The sequence below is a fragment of the Culex quinquefasciatus genome, chromosome 3 (genome assembly GCF_015732765.1).
Source record: "Culex quinquefasciatus strain JHB chromosome 3, VPISU_Cqui_1.0_pri_paternal, whole genome shotgun sequence".
NCBI lineage: Eukaryota > Metazoa > Arthropoda > Insecta > Diptera > Culicidae > Culex > Culex quinquefasciatus.
Window position 1 is genome coordinate 95,780,235 of NC_051863.1, and position 15,872 is coordinate 95,796,106.

General features: G+C 37.6%; 1 protein-coding gene across 7 annotated transcripts in view; it reads right to left on the reverse strand.

Annotated features, from left to right (window-relative positions):
• Positions 1-15,872, reverse strand: part of LOC119770216 (JNK-interacting protein 3) — a 427,739-nt gene that overhangs the window by 132,938 nt on the left and 278,929 nt on the right. For 5 of the 7 annotated variants that reach the window (XM_038264656.1, XM_038264655.1, XM_038264654.1 and 2 more), the window contains 2 exons: positions 4,989-5,512; positions 1,997-2,157 (listed from right to left, as the gene is read on the reverse strand). The exons of 1 other annotated variant lie outside the window; for it this stretch is intronic. In XM_038264656.1, the coding sequence (XP_038120584.1) occupies positions 1,997-2,157; positions 4,989-5,512 (685 nt within the window). Of the gene's footprint in view, positions 1-1,996; positions 2,158-4,988; positions 5,513-5,735; positions 5,982-7,477; positions 7,670-15,872 lie in introns of those variants that run through there. One more of the 7 variants, XM_038264659.1, reaches the window with a different exon arrangement.

Consider the following 15,872-nt stretch of genomic DNA (forward strand, 5'->3'; position numbering starts at 1 on the left):
GAGTATTCAAAACAAAATCAAAATAAAAAAAGCTTATAGGACTCTGAGCATTGAGCCTGATAAAAAAACAATGTAGGTAGAAGAGTTAATGCTATGCGGTATTATTAAATAAAATAAATGTCAAAAAAGCATCAAAACATGTCAAAAAGATAAAAAATATAATTCGTTAAGTACAAGTACACACAATACAAGTCAAGTACAGGTAGACCCACTGCCACAACGATGAATGGTAGGTTTGAGCCAAAGCCAAAGATAATGCAGTCATAAACCGAAATACCAGTACAACCTGTCGAAGTCTCTTGCGACACCGTTTGATCTAGGGGATAAATAAAGGTCGACGTTATACGTTATACCCCTGGAAAAAAGTTCTGGGCCATCGACGTTACGTATCATCTTCAATCTCAGAATGCATCTTCAATACGATGTCATCTAGGAGCGACACAACCAGGATCGATATCCGACTGGCAATCTAAAGATGGTCATTGTTTCAGAAGATCTTGCGCAAATTAGATTGTGCATGAGTCTTTATGTTTTAAATGCAAAGATGCTTACTTTGGTATCACGTAATGATGAAATTATCTCTCTGTAGAAAAAACGAGATGTGGTGCTCTAAAAGACGCACATTATTCTGATCGGGTAATCCCCGTATCATTCTGCTCGGGTAGTCACCCGGGTTGTCAGTGACGGGTAGTTAGGTTGACGGGGTAGTCTAGAACTGTCTTCGAGGCAGTGGAGTGGGGAGAAGCGGCAGAGTGGAGGAACCGGAATGGAGTTTCCGAAGATCGGATGTGGCCAGGCCCAACTAGGGTGCCACAAAATTCAACAAAGTTTAACTAAATTCAACAAAGTTTAACTAAATATAACTAAGTTTAACTAAATATAACTAAATTTTACTATATATAACTCGATTTAAGTAAATTTAACCTAATTTAACTAATTTTAACTTGATGTAACTTAACTTAGCCGAAGTTAACTAAATTGAAATAAATGAATCGAAATTTTACGATACTTAATTAAATTTTATTTAATCTAACTAAATTTTACTTATTTGAACTAGATATAACTAAATTCAACTAAATTTAATTAAATCTTACTAAATTTAACTAAAGTTGACTGATTTTATGTGAAGTTAACTAATTTTAACTAAATTTATCTAAATTTAACTAAATCTAACTAGGATAAACTAAACTTGATAAAATTACCGATAAAATCAATTAAAACTCCTGTTGACATACTAACCTAACTTATATTTTTTAGCTGGTTAGGTAATTAGTTTAAGTTTTGTTGTTAATTCAATATTTTTTAAATAAAATAATAATCTGTCGTGTTTATTTGTCACCCTATTTTATTTAATCGCCCTAACTTGAAATCCGAAGTAAACAGGAAGGAGAAACCCCCCAGTTTCCGGCACGTCGGACCCCCGTTTTTAGGCCCGTTATCGTGGTAAAAACGGGCCCAAAAGTGTGCCACAGACGGGCGTAACACAGCGGCCAAAATGCGTACCGTAATCTGGGGTGAATCGGGACTACAGTCTGAATAGGGACAGCAGTTTTTAGAGCACTTAAAGCTTTTAAATTTGGATATGGATGTATACATTTTGTTGGCCTGAATCTGTTCTAACCGAAACCAACCAGAAAAATCAAAATATTGTGCTCCAACATGGTAAAAACTGCTGTCCCAATTCGCCCCATGTGTCCCGATTGACCCCAGTTTACGGTAAAGCCCGCCTAAATGTTGCATTCTGGCACGAAATGGGCCACAAAGAGGGGAAAAAGCGTGCTGAAAATCGGGCCCGCTTTCAGGCAAAACGTCCCGCTTTTTGGCCTTTTTCCGCCCATTTTTCTATGTTGGACATCGATATAACCCGGTTTGCACATTCAGTGTGTCGGATCGACACATTTTGGGCGTGATTTTTATCTTCAGTATACAAAAACATTTTGGATGATTTTAGCGTGACGTACTTTATGGATAAAGCCCCACAGTTCAACTCCCTTACCTATCCAGAGACGATTACAAGAAACTAGCAATGCAGTTATTCGCACAAAAGAGAATCCTAGTTTTCCAGTGCCTAGCATTTTGGAAACGTATGGCTCAATATCAATGTCTTGTATGTGGTTATAATTATCAGATGAAAAAAGACGAAGTGTAGAGTCAAGTCTGAAATACGAGAATAAGATAATTAGAATAAAATTGAACTTTTAATTGGAGCATTGGGTTTTTACATTGACCTAATGAGAGGTAAAAATCATGAATTTAATAAGAAATATCTACAAGAGGCACGACATCTGTAGGCGAGTGCATCGAAATAATCGAAATAAAAGGTAGAAAGAAGTATTAATGACAATCTCAACATTGTACTTTCAAACCCCGATGGTTTGACACCAACTGTTGTCAAACGAACGGGGTCACTTTTTAGTTTGACACCCCTTTTACACGGAGTTCACACACACTACCAAAAGTTTGTTTTGATAGTGTGAGTAAGCGCCGTGTAAAAAGTGACAGTTCGTCACTTTTTAGTTTGACTTTGTCAGACCAACGGAGTACAAACTAAAAAGTGTCAAACGAAGAAGTGACCATCACCATCACTGTTGCTGTCCGGGGTTGGACCGTTTGCGGTAGCCGCCACCCTGGCGTAATAACGCCCGAACCCAGGAGGATTCGTTTGACGGGGTTCGGTCGAGGGTTGACCTGTAGAAGTCCTTGAGGAATGTGGTGCTGGCTCTGCTCCAGCGCCTCGAGGTAGGTTTTCCTACACGCAGAAAAATAAGGCATATTTGAATCAACGAAACATTTTGTTGATTTGAAAATCAAGATTTTTGTTGAATTAACGCTAAACGTCAAAGCAACTTTTTCAAAAGAACAAAAGATTTTTGTGGAATTGAGAAAATCAAGGTTTGTTTCAACGCGAAATCGGCGTTGATTATATTCAACAAAATTTTTGTTGAAACAAACTCGTACAGACTGATTCTACAAAACATTTTTCTGCGTGTAGCGGTGCACCCGCGGTAATTGGCCTTGTGGTTACCCTCACAGTTAGTACACTTCACGTTCCGCTTGTTCTGCTCGGCTTGGTTGTCCTTTCCAAGGAATTCTTTCTTGGGCAGCGTGCAGGTGGGCTACGCTGCACTTGACACACTTCGGCGCCAAAGTGCAGTTCCGGGAACCGTGTCCAAAACGTTGGCATCGGTGACATTGGGCAGCATCGGAAGGCCGCTTGCTGAAGAATCTCCAGCTAACCACGAAACCTTCCAGCGACTTGACTTTGCGCAGGTCCTGTATCTTGATTGAACCGCGTTCGAAGTACCGGAGAATCTGGTCTCCGGTCACTGTAACTTTATGCGAGAGCACTTTAGCTTCACGGGGATAAATCTTTTTTTTCGCAAGAATTACATCCACGAACTCCTTAGGCGGCACTTGGATCGGTAACCCAGAAAGTACTACCTTGACCGGAAGGTTTTCCGGCGAATCATGCGTGTAGTACTGAATATTCGCATCTTTCAGCGTTTTCAGCTCTTTTTCGAAACGCGGACGATCGCTTGTGATGATGTTTACAGACGACTTATTAATACGCATGACGTATTCACAGTCGTCCAATGTTTCCGCCAATGCTTCCTCGATTACAACAGCCGGGCGACCAGGCACTGTAATCGGTGGCATTTTTTTGTTCGATTTTTTACCCTTTTGCTCCCCCGCGGTTGAAGTGCCATTAGCCTGCGACGGTGTAGTAGTAACACCATCGCCACCACTGACGTCGTCGTCTTCATTGTTGTCATAAAAAAACACAGCGAATCCATTTGAGGTTGGAACCGTCGAGGAAGTTCCCGACTTGTTAGTGGACAATCCACTGGGTCCAGGTTGATCCGATTTAACGAGTGCTACAGATCCACGCGTACGTATGGGGCTACGAGCAGGTACGTAGTTGGATGGCAGCTTCAGCAGGTGTGATGACCGTTTGGAGCCGGACGAGGAGGTCTTCCCGATGCTTCTGCAGGAACTGGCCCGGCCACGTACTCGAGATGCACTCGAGCTGCCACGGCCGCGGGTATTCCTGCCCATCGTGCGGGGAAGAACTCGCGATTAATTTAGCGCACTTTCACCGTAAATTGAAAAAATATCGTGGAGCACCAAAACAGTTGATGTTGCCGTGAACAGGGTAGCAACCCCAATCGCCATTCGGAAGTTATATCGAATGATACCAATTCCATATCAATTCAAATACGGCTAACGAAGGCGTTTTATGTAAGTCTAGTTGTCCACACGTTCTCGTGGTGTGCCTGAGAGTCCGCCCGGAAACAGCAGAAGCAGGTCATCACAAGTGATCTCGAACTGACCGGCAGCGTAATCTGCGTCGCGACCCTCCGCTGATAAACAGCTGCAGCATAGCATCGTGTCCGTAAGGCTGCTCCGGTAAATCACGAACTAAATCGTTCTTGCCATCCCAGCTGGAAAGCATCTGGCCGTGATCGGACATGCGTGCCAGTCCGAATAGGACGCGCCCAATCTTCAAGCAAATGGACCACGCCGGCGACAAAGATTGTTGCAACAGTTAAACCCCCACACGCTGCTGCTATCGAGTTGAATGTTTTGACATTTTTAATTCCTTGAAAAAAAAATGACAACGAGAAATGTCAGTTAAAAACGTAACGCCTCAACTCGCCACTGAACCCCGTTTTTTTCTAGACTGCTGAGACGTGTACCGCGTGTACCGCGTTAAGGGGTCAAATTTAAAATTGATTTTCAATTCAATTTTTAAAAAATAACTTCACGGCCCTCTTTGAAAGAATGCATCCTAATTTACATTTCGTTCTAAGGGGACCCTAGTTGATCCATCATAAAATGATGTCTTGTCATTTTTTATTTTCAGTAAAATTAAAAAAAAAAGTGATCCGAAATGGTTTTTAATCGTGTTTTAACCTTTTTACCTAATAATTGAAAAAGGGTTTTAAGACCCTATTAAATACATTGAATATAACAAATGATTCACTTACCTTATGGATATCCACACTCCTAATCCCGTAGCAGTCATTTGCCTTATTTGACTTTCTTTCCGTGGATGCGCTTCAAATGAAAGTATAATCGTAAGCGAAATTGGATCAACAACATGAATAAGATTTCGATGAGCAGCCCAAACTTTATCTCCCACAATCGTTAGACATCTGATCGAGTGTTTAGGAGATCCAAGCGTTAACACATGATAATTATTGGTGTCCCACTCTCCATTTAACTGTCTTCTAAATACAATTATTGATCCATTAGCAAGTGCCACTACAACTCTTGATTCTACATGAACAATTGATAGAACGGAGTCAGACAATCGCACTCTGTGCAGACACACGTTCCATCTAGTAATAGAACTATGAATATACAACATTCCATTCTGAGCACCCATCCACATTGTTGGACCGATAGAAGATATAATTGGTGCTAAATTATGCAAAGGTTCATTTTCATTCAAGGTTCCATCTGTTCCACTGTAATCATCGGTATCATTTATGTTACTTTTTTCGGATATCTGTAAAATATGAATTTCATCAATAAACGCTATTTGTATGCAATATACGTTGGGTTGACGATTGTCCAAAAAAGATTTGGTTGTCACTAACAGTTAAAAAAATCGTGATAATATTACAGCTGGGTCATTTCGCGCCAACTGGCACACCACTCGAAATTGTTTTTTTTTTCTGATGAAGCTCATGAATTGTTATGAGGGACGGTGATTCAAATAATCTAGTCAGTTCGACAACCAATTCACTCATGATTCTTTATTTTCTCCGAGGACTTAAACTACCCTGCTTAAGTCTAGTTACATAATCATAATCTTAAAACTATTTAGGACTTACCCATATTAGTTTTTGCCAACGGTTAGCTAGTCATAGCACAGACTCACGGTAATCGAAGGGTCGGCTGCGCCAGTCGGAGATACGCGAACTTAACTTTGGGAACTTCACTTTTCTTGAGTTACGGGTTGAATGAAAACTCCTCTTTTGGAAGACGGAAAGGGAAATTTATTCAAAAAATTTCTATGTGTGCCCGAGCAGGGGTAAATAACACAGGAATACCATATTTTGGTATTACTTGGCATAATAACAAATACCAAAATGTGCCCTTGGTTGTCCAGTAATAGATGGAATAATACCATGAAATCATACCAAAAAACTGTATGGGGAAGACCAAAGCAATACCAAAACGTGCCATTCCAAGGGTAAATGAATACCAGACAAATCACAACTTTCCGGGTAAATAGAAATCACATTGGACAATAAACAATGATAATTCTCTATAGGATTACAGCGGGAATTCAATTTGGCTAATGGGATTGCGATGAGAAATGGGTAGAATTTTGATGCTATATTTAAATCCTTCGATCAGGCAGGAAAACGAAGTCTTGCTTGGAGAGCCAAAAAATATCAGGTAAAGAAAACTAGAGGAATACTGGAATCGAACTCATGACAGGTAAGGTGCAGACAACATTTTAGCTACCCGTTTACCAACTGAACTATCAACGCTTGTTGAAAATGAGCTGCTGCTGCATCAACATGTTTTAGCTGCAGGCAAAAATATCAGGAAATTCAAAGAAAGAGAAACAAACTGAACCAGAACGAGAAAGGCTATAGCCCAGGCAGCGTGGCATTTTTCGTGGGATTTTTGAGGATGCTTGATTCCAACTGAATAGGATTCAACACAAATTCAATATTAAAAGGGGTTTAGAACGAAGTTCGAATACCACAATGCATACCAACATGACTTGCTTCTGCTGTTTCCGGGCGGACTCTCAGGCACACCACGAGACCGTGTGGACAACTAGACTTACATAAAACGCCTTCGTTAGTTATTTCATCAAATTAACAAAGATTGACATTATTTTTTGAGTTTATCGATTATGACGCAAAAGGCACACAATGTTAAATAAAATCCATTCTAAAATTTTAATTTTTTCACGTTGAACCTATTGTTGTCGTAAAGTTAATCGTCTAAATATATAAATGTTTTTCTTATCAATTTCAAATGTATCAGCATACTTTTAAGAATGTTAAACATCATTTAAAATAGATTTTTTTATGAATCACCTTTATTTTATAATATTTTTATTTAAAATACCTTTACAATACCAATGTATGGTATTCCCTAATTTATAAAGATCATCAAATGACTTTTTTAGACCAAAATAAAATAGTTGGCTTTAATTTGGAGTAGATTTGCGTTTTTAAGTATGTAAGTAAGTAACAGTCAAAATTCGATATTTTTCTAACATTTTCTCAATAACAAAACAATACCAAAATTTGGTATAATACCACAGATTGGTATTAACTTACACTTTAGACATTTTTTCAAGGGCTCGCGAAAACCAACATTTGGTATTGATACCATTGAATGGTATTATTTTGCATTTCCCTTGTTATTTACCCATGCTCGGGTGTATGTCAATTTGCTGTTACTGCGAAAGATGGGAGAAAGCGGGTTGAAGGTTGTGTTTTACAATGGAACCGTGATCGTCGAAAACGCCGGCCAGACCGTGGCCGTTGGGAAGCAGTCTGGAAAGCTGTACTGCATGGATTTCGACCTCAAGCACCAGCGAAGCGACAGAGCGATGGTGACCGGACAGGTGGAACAGCAAGTCGGATTGTGGCACTTGCGCTACGGTCATCTTGGAAACGACAACCTCCTGAAACTGGCGAAGAAAAACATAGTCAGTGGCATGCAGATCGACGACGCAGGACATGAGCGACTCCTGTGTAAAGCGTGCATAAGTGGTAAGCTGACGCGCCTCCCGAGCATGGGTAAATAACAAGGAAAATGCGTAATAATACCTTTCTCTGGTATCAATACCAAATTTTGGTATTCCTGGACCCTTAAAAATTTGTCTTAAGGATTATGCAAGAGCAAAATGTGGTATCATACCAATTTAAGGTATTGTTTTGATATTGCAAAATTGCAGAATTTGTCAATGGTCGAACACCAAATTTTGGTATTCTTTTGGTATTAAAGTGTTTTATCGAGTTCCTCTGAAACTATGGGAAAATTTTGACCAATTTTGACAAAATAATTAATTTTGCGCTAAAATGATGTCTCAAAGCGAATAGCTTCATTGAAAACTGGAAATTTCAAACGTGATTTTAAACATTTTTGATATACCCCCTGAAGAAATGACTTGAAATTGTAGAAAATTTTCTTAGTCAGGATGGCACATTTTGGTATTGAAAGGTTTCATCAAATTCCTCTGAAATTATAAGAATTTTTTTTTATATACGGGTAATTCTCTACCAACTCACACGAAATCGGGAAAAGTTGCCCCGACCCCTCTTCGATTTACGTGAAACTTTGTCCTAAGGGGTAACTTTTGTCCCTGATCACGAATCCGAGGTCTGTTTTTTGATATCTCGTGACGGAGGGCGGTACGACCTTCCATTTTTGAACATGCGAAAAAGAGTGTTTCAATAATTTGCAGCCTGAAACGGTGATGAGATAGAAATTTCGTGTCAAAGGGACTTTTATGTAAAATTAGACGCCCGATTTGATGGCGTACTCAGAATTCCGAAAAAACGTATTTTTCATCGAAAAAAACACTAAAAAAAGTTCAAAAATTCTCCCATTTTCCGTTACTCGACTGTAAAATTTTTTGGAACATGTCATTTTATGGGAAATTTAATGTACTATTCGAATTTACATTGACCCAGGAGGGTCATTTTTTCATTTAGAACAAAATTTTTCATTTTAAAATTTCGTGTTTTTTCTAACTTTGCAGGGTTATTTTTAGAGTGTAACAATGTTCTACAAAGTTGTAGAGCAGACAATTACCAAAATTTTGATATATAGACATAAGGGTTTGCTAATAAACATCACGAGTTATCGCGATTTTACGAAAAAAGTTTTGAAAAAGTTGGTCGTCATCGATCATGGCGTTCATGGTCACCCGCGTCAGACACGGACGACGAAACGAAGAAAAACGCAAAAGTAACTTTTTCAAAACTTTTTTGTAAAATCGCGATAACTCGTGATGTTTATAAGCAAACCCTTATGTCTATATATCAAATTTTTGTAATTGTCTGTTCTACAACTTTGTAGAACATTGTTACACTCTAAAAAATAACCCTGCAAAGTGAAAAACACGAAATTGTAAAATGAAAATTTTGTTCTAATGAAAAATGACCCTTCTGGGTCAATGTAGATTCGAAAGTACATTAAATTTCCCATAAAATGACATGTTCAAAATTTTACAGTCAAGTAACGGAAAATGGAAATTTTAAAACTTTTAGTGTTTTTCGATGAAAATATTTTTCGAATTCTGAGTACGCCATCAAATCGGGCGTCTAACATAAAAGTCCCTTGACACGAAATTTCTATCTCATCATTTCAGGCTGCAAATTATTGAAACACCTCTTTCCGCATGTTCAAAAGGGGTCGTACCGCCTCCGTCACGAGATATCAAAAAACGGACCTCGGATTCGTGATCAGGGACAAAAGTTACCCCTTAGGACAAAGTTTCACGCAAATCGAAGAGGGGTCGGGGCAACTGCTGTGTGAGTTGGCGGAGAATTACCCATACCCACTAAGATTTTTTTTTAAAACGTTGAAAATTCTCTAATTCGGGATAACCAAATACTTTGAAAAACGAGTTAATCGACAGATTATTGAATTTTGGTGAATTTCAATCCAGTTTCATTTTAATGAAACTTATTTTTCAATCTTGTTTTTTTTTTCAGAATCTTCAAGAACATCAAGCATAGGTAAATCACAATGACAATTGCTTTCGATGTGGTGAAGAATATCACTAAGAACAACATGAAATCATCAGGTGAGTAGATTTGGCTGTTGCATATGGATCATTTCCGTTTTTTCACTAACTGCAATTGCTGCACTAAAAATGGTATGAAAATACAAAATTTTGGTATTACTTGTGCAAATACCAGCGACCAAAATGTGACCTTGGTTGCCCAGTAATAGATGGTAAAATACCATGAAATCATACCAAAATCATGTATGTGGAAGACCACTGGAATATCAAAATCTGATTTTCCAAGGGCGCTGGAATACCTAAAAAAAACCATGGTAATACCAAGTTTTGGTATTCAAGCAATGTTCAAAAATCCAGAAGACCTCAACTTGGTATTGAAATGGTTTTATTTTGAGGTAATATTTTACCCTTGGAATAACATGGTTTGGTATTGTTGTGCCCTTCCACATATAAGACTTTGGTATGATTTCATGGTATTTTACCACCTATTACTGGGCAACCAAGGGCACATTTTGGTCCCTGTTATTTGCCCAAGTAATACCAAAATTTGGTATTCCGGTGTTATTTACCCCTGTTCGGGCTGCCGTTCCCAGCCCGAAAGCAGAAGCATTCCGGCCGCCCCCTGGAAATCGTGCATAGTGATGTGTGTGGGCCAATCGATCCCGTGGCGTGGGACGGTAATCGCTATTTTGTTACCTTCCCGAGCAGGGGTAAATAACACGGGAATACCAAATTTTGGTATTACTTGGGCAAATAACAGGGACCAAAATGTGCCCTTGGTTGCCCAGTAATAGATGGTAAAATACAATGAAATCATACCAAAGTCTTGTATGTGGCAGGGCACAACAATACCAAACCATGTTATTCCAAGGGTAAAATAATACCTCAAAATAAAACCATTTCAATACCAAGTTGAGGTCTTCTGGATTTTTGAACATTGCTTGAATACCAAAACTTGGTATTGCCATGGTTTAATTTTTAGGTATTCCCGCGCCCTTGAAAAATCATTTTGCACAAGAAATACCTAAATTTGGTATTTTCATACCATTTTTAGTGCAACAGTTGCAGTTAGTGAAATAACGGAAATGATCCATATACAACAGCCAAATCTACTCACCTGATGATTTCATGTTGTTCTTAGTGATATTCTTCACCACATTGAATGCATTTGTCATTGATGAACGGCCTGTGCTTGAAGTTCTTGAAGATTCTAAAAAATAACAAGATTGAAAAATAAGTGTTATTAAAATGAAACTGGATTGAAATTCACCAAATTTCTATAATCTGTCGATTAACTCGTTTTTCAAAGTATTTGGTTATCCCAACTTAGAGAAATTTCAATTTAACGTTTTTTTTTTTAACGTTTTTTTAACGTTTAAAAAAAATCTTAGTGAGTATATAAAAAAAAATTAAAATCAGCTTTAACATTTTTGGGTTTCAAGTCATTTTAGCGCAAAATTAATTATCTCATTAAAATTTATAAAAAAAATCCCATAGTTTTAGAGGAATTTGATGAAACCTTTCAATACCAAAATAATATCAAAATGTGGCATCCTGACTTAGAAATTTTTCCACAATGTCAAGTCATTTCTTTAGGGGGTATATCAAAAATGTTTGAAATCATGTTTGAAATTTCCGGTTTTCAATGAAAGCATTCGCTTTGAGACATCATTATTTTATCAAAATTGGTCAAAATTTTCCCATAGTTTCAGAGGAATTTGATAAAACACTCTAATACCAAAATAATACCAAAATGTGCCATCCTGACTTAGAAAATTTACCACAATTTCAAGTCATTTCTTTAGGGGGTATATCAAAAATGTTTGAAATCATGTTTGAAATTTCCGGTTTTCAATGAAAGCATTCGCTTTGAGACATCATTTTAGCGCAAAATAATTATTTTGTCAAAATTGGTCAAAATTTTCCCATAGTTTCAGAGGAATTTGATAAAACACTGTAATACCGAAAGAATACCAATATGTGGTGTTCGACCATTGACAAATTGCAATTTTGCAATATTAAAACAATACCTTTAATTCAGTCATGCAATTTGAACGGAACCCGTTCTGCGTTCGTTCTCATTCTTCTAAATGAACTGAACCCACAGCGTAGGGTATATTATCCATTAGTGGACCCCTTCCCTATAGTGGACCCTTTGATGGTTTTTTGCCTCAAAAGTACATTTAAAGCATGATTTTTTGCGTTTATAATGCAGAATATTGATATTTTTAATAAAAACTTGGTCTTGTTACATTTATTTGTATGATTTATAATGCTAAATTGAGAAAAAAACGTAAAAATATAGCAGGTGACATTTTTGAACCATCCTACTGTCATTTCGCTAAGATTTTTTTTTTTGAGATTTGATTTATTTTATATCGATGCAATGATTTAATTTACTTTATCATGTTTATTTAATCGAAAAATGAATACACATTCTCATAAAAACATAAAATTCATCCAAATATTAACATTTATTAGTGAAATTCAAGGGTCCATTATAGGTAAGCCAAAAATAATAAATTCCTATTATGGACCCCTCCATTTTGAACTGTCAAAAGCATTCGAAGCGAGGTAAACAATGTGCATTTAGTTTGAAGTGGATCAACATCTGGACAATCGCCGGACCTTGTCACGCCGGAAATATGGGAAAAGTGGACAAATCTAAGCGCTACTCGGAGCATGACATTACCCAATGTCTTTCCGAGATCAAAAACCGGGTTCCTATGAAAACGGCTTGCCGGAAGTACAACATTCCGCGCTCAACGATCAAGTTCCGGCTGAGCTCAGTATGGTCCGGGAAGACAACGAAGGGCCCTCACACAGTGCTGCAACGACCTCAAATTTAAATCATTAAATTTGTCCATTTTTCGAACCTCACCACAGTTCTGACCATGCGCGCTTACGCAAGCATAAATAATTTTACCCGTCGACTCGCGTTGCGCGACAAATAATTAAGCTTATGTACAGGTGTGGATCATGAGTCATCCTCACCTGAAAAGCCCTTTATTAAATTTCGCCAATTGTTAGGCAATCAAAAAAATGGTTAAGCTTTCAATTATGAATGTGCGATGTTATTACACAGGGGAAATTGAGGGTGTGGCTTAACCAAATTCATTGGCATGTTTGTTCAATGAAGAATTGGACCTTCTCATTATTGACCAACATTTTTGAGAATGTTTTAGGAACATAATTTTGATATTCCAATTACATAATTTAAAGTTTCACGACAATGGATCGAACCCATGACTTCCGATTTTGAGGTGTACTCACTACACCATACGGAAAGTCATGAAGAATTGCAGAGGTCTGCATAATTTAATTCATGAGGTTCATCGATGCTTCTCATCGAAACGGACCACTTTTAGTAGAACACAATTTAGTAGAGTTTTCGGGGACTGACTATAAAAACCCCAAAATTCTTGAGGAGGGTAGTTAGTTCCAGTTCTTGTTCCAGTCCAGTTCCAGTTCCAGAAGACGCCCCAGACCAGCCAGACCCGCCAGCAGCCACCAGTAGCAGAGGCCCCAGTCCAGCCGGACTTAGCGGTGGAGGCCGCAGTCCGCCGGGACTTAGCCGCTGTGAAGAGTCCGCCGGGACTTAGCCGCCGTGAAGAGTCCGCCGGGACTTAGCCGCTGTGAAGAGTCCGCCGGGACTTAGCCGCTGTGAAGAGTCCACCCGGGACTTAGGAGTTCGGGGTCTGGCATGGCTCGGCGAAGAGGTCTGGAGGACAAGTCTGGCTTCAAGAGAGAGAAGAATTGGCTCGACAAAGGCCCTAATGAAATTAGCAACAAAAAAGGTTGAGTGATGTGATCGTGCGCGTAAAAGTTGAGAGTGTTACCGCAAAAATGTAATCGTTAAAAAAGTGTAATACACAAATAAGTGAAGTTTACTGATCTGTTTTGACTCTACAAGTAAATATCACAAAAATCCTGAAAGCCTAAACCGCTCGGGCCGTTCAGGTGGTGACTAGCGGAAAGCAACGCTGTGTGTGTTTGGACACGCCATTATGATTGGACAAAACCGAGAGTTGAAAATGTGACTATGTGTGAAAGTTAATGAACAAAATGATTTCGCGAAGTAACAAACAGTCAAAATTGTGTAAAAAAACGTTAAATTGAAGAAAATGTTATGTGAGGAGCTCTAAGATGGAAGCAAATGTGCAGCAGTACGTGATGGAACCAAAACGGGCTCGACCAATGGCAGAAGCATCGAAAATTTCAAAACCGGCCAACGATGGACAACACTAGGGATTCAACAATGACGAGATCATCTGGATCAACTGGAGACGAAATTCAGCCGCATCGAACACCCAAGAAGACGACCATGGAAATCTGGCAGTTTAGGGTGAGTAAACAAAAGTTATACCGAAATTTGATGTAAATAGTTAAAAACACGCTTAAAAGGGTGTACAGCAACCAAGGAAGTTGTTGTCTTCTTATGCTAAAATTGACAAACTTACGGACCCAATCCTGCACAAATCTGATTGTAAAAACAGGCAAATTTTGTTGTAAATCACTTAGTAGACAATACTTTAGGGGATGAATAAAACATTATATCGATAATTCCCGTAGTTTCGAAAATACTAAAATATCCGTAACAAAAATCTTGGTGCAAAAGCTCTTGTTGATGTGCACCGTTAAAGATGGCGAATTTGGAGATGAAGGATTTAATCCAGCTTATTCCAGAATTTGATGGGTCATTGGACTCACTGGAGCAATTTTTGATGTTAATAGATTATTATGCTGATCAAATTCCTGAAGGCGAAGATCAAAGTAAATTTTTAAATATTGTTTTTATGAAACTAAAATTTAAAGCAGCATCACGTATTAAACGAATTTATGCAAACACTTGGGAAGAAACCAAGGCAAATTTAATTAGAGAGTTTGGTATCAAAACTACTTTTGGTAGTATAATTGAACAAATTGAAACTCTGAAACAAGGACGGGATGAAACATTTAAATCATATGCAGGTAGAGTTCTCGACATAAAATACGAAATCATAAAAATTGATCAAAGTTACAATGAAAATTCTTTTACAGCTTATAGCTTAAAAAGCCACTTTATAGTTGGAATTATAAATAATGAAATCAAAGAGATTGCCACGAATAACCGTCATATGAAGTTGGAAAATTTGCTAGAATTTTTAGAAAATGAACGAATTGACAGAGAGTCTTTAAGAACTCTCGAACAAAGGTTACTTGTTAGTACTGAAAATTCAAACCATAATTTTTACAGAAAATTCAAAAAAATCAGGTACAATAAAAAAACATTTTTTTATCAAAGAAATAATTATCAAGCTAACAAATTTTATGAATGTTATAAAACGAATACTGCAAAGAGCACTTTAAAACGAACTTATACAAATAGTCGACGCAATAAAAATCAAATTCCAAATAATTTTAAACTGCAATTTAACGAATACATTCCACCACATGAAACATTAAAAATCAATTTCAATAATGATTCAATATTTTATGCAAATATTGCTACCTTGGCAAGGCCAACAAAATTTCACAAATTTATAATTGACTCCGCATCATGTAACAATTTTGTAAGATGGGATGTGGTTAGTAATATGCGTTTAACTAACATTGATTTCAACGATAGAATTTCCATTAGAGGGGTTCATGGAATAGCAGAAGATACAGTAGGATCTGTAAATATGATTTTATTGATAGGAAATTCAAAATACGAGGAAAAGTTCTACATTTTGAAGCATTTCGCTGATGTTGCAATTCTTGGAGCACATTTTCTAAAGAAATACACCTTATATATTAGTCAAAGTTTCGACAACATAGTTTTACGAACGCCTGACACAAATAATATGCAATATAATAATCATGAAATGACCAATTTATTTAGAATCAATGACATTGAAAATATAAACAAAGTAAATATGGCAGGTATTGAAGCAAATAGTTATGACAATTTTAATACAAATTATGATGAAAATAATGGAAATAATTATGATAATGACAATGGCTGCAATGGCAGAATCCAACCGTGCATTGAAGAGTATTATGACGATCAAATTGAAATTGATGATGATAACCAAGATTACCCAAAAGAGATGAATTTAGAAAATGATCGGGATTATGATGTGATTGAAAACATGAAGCATGAGAAACTTACAGGCAA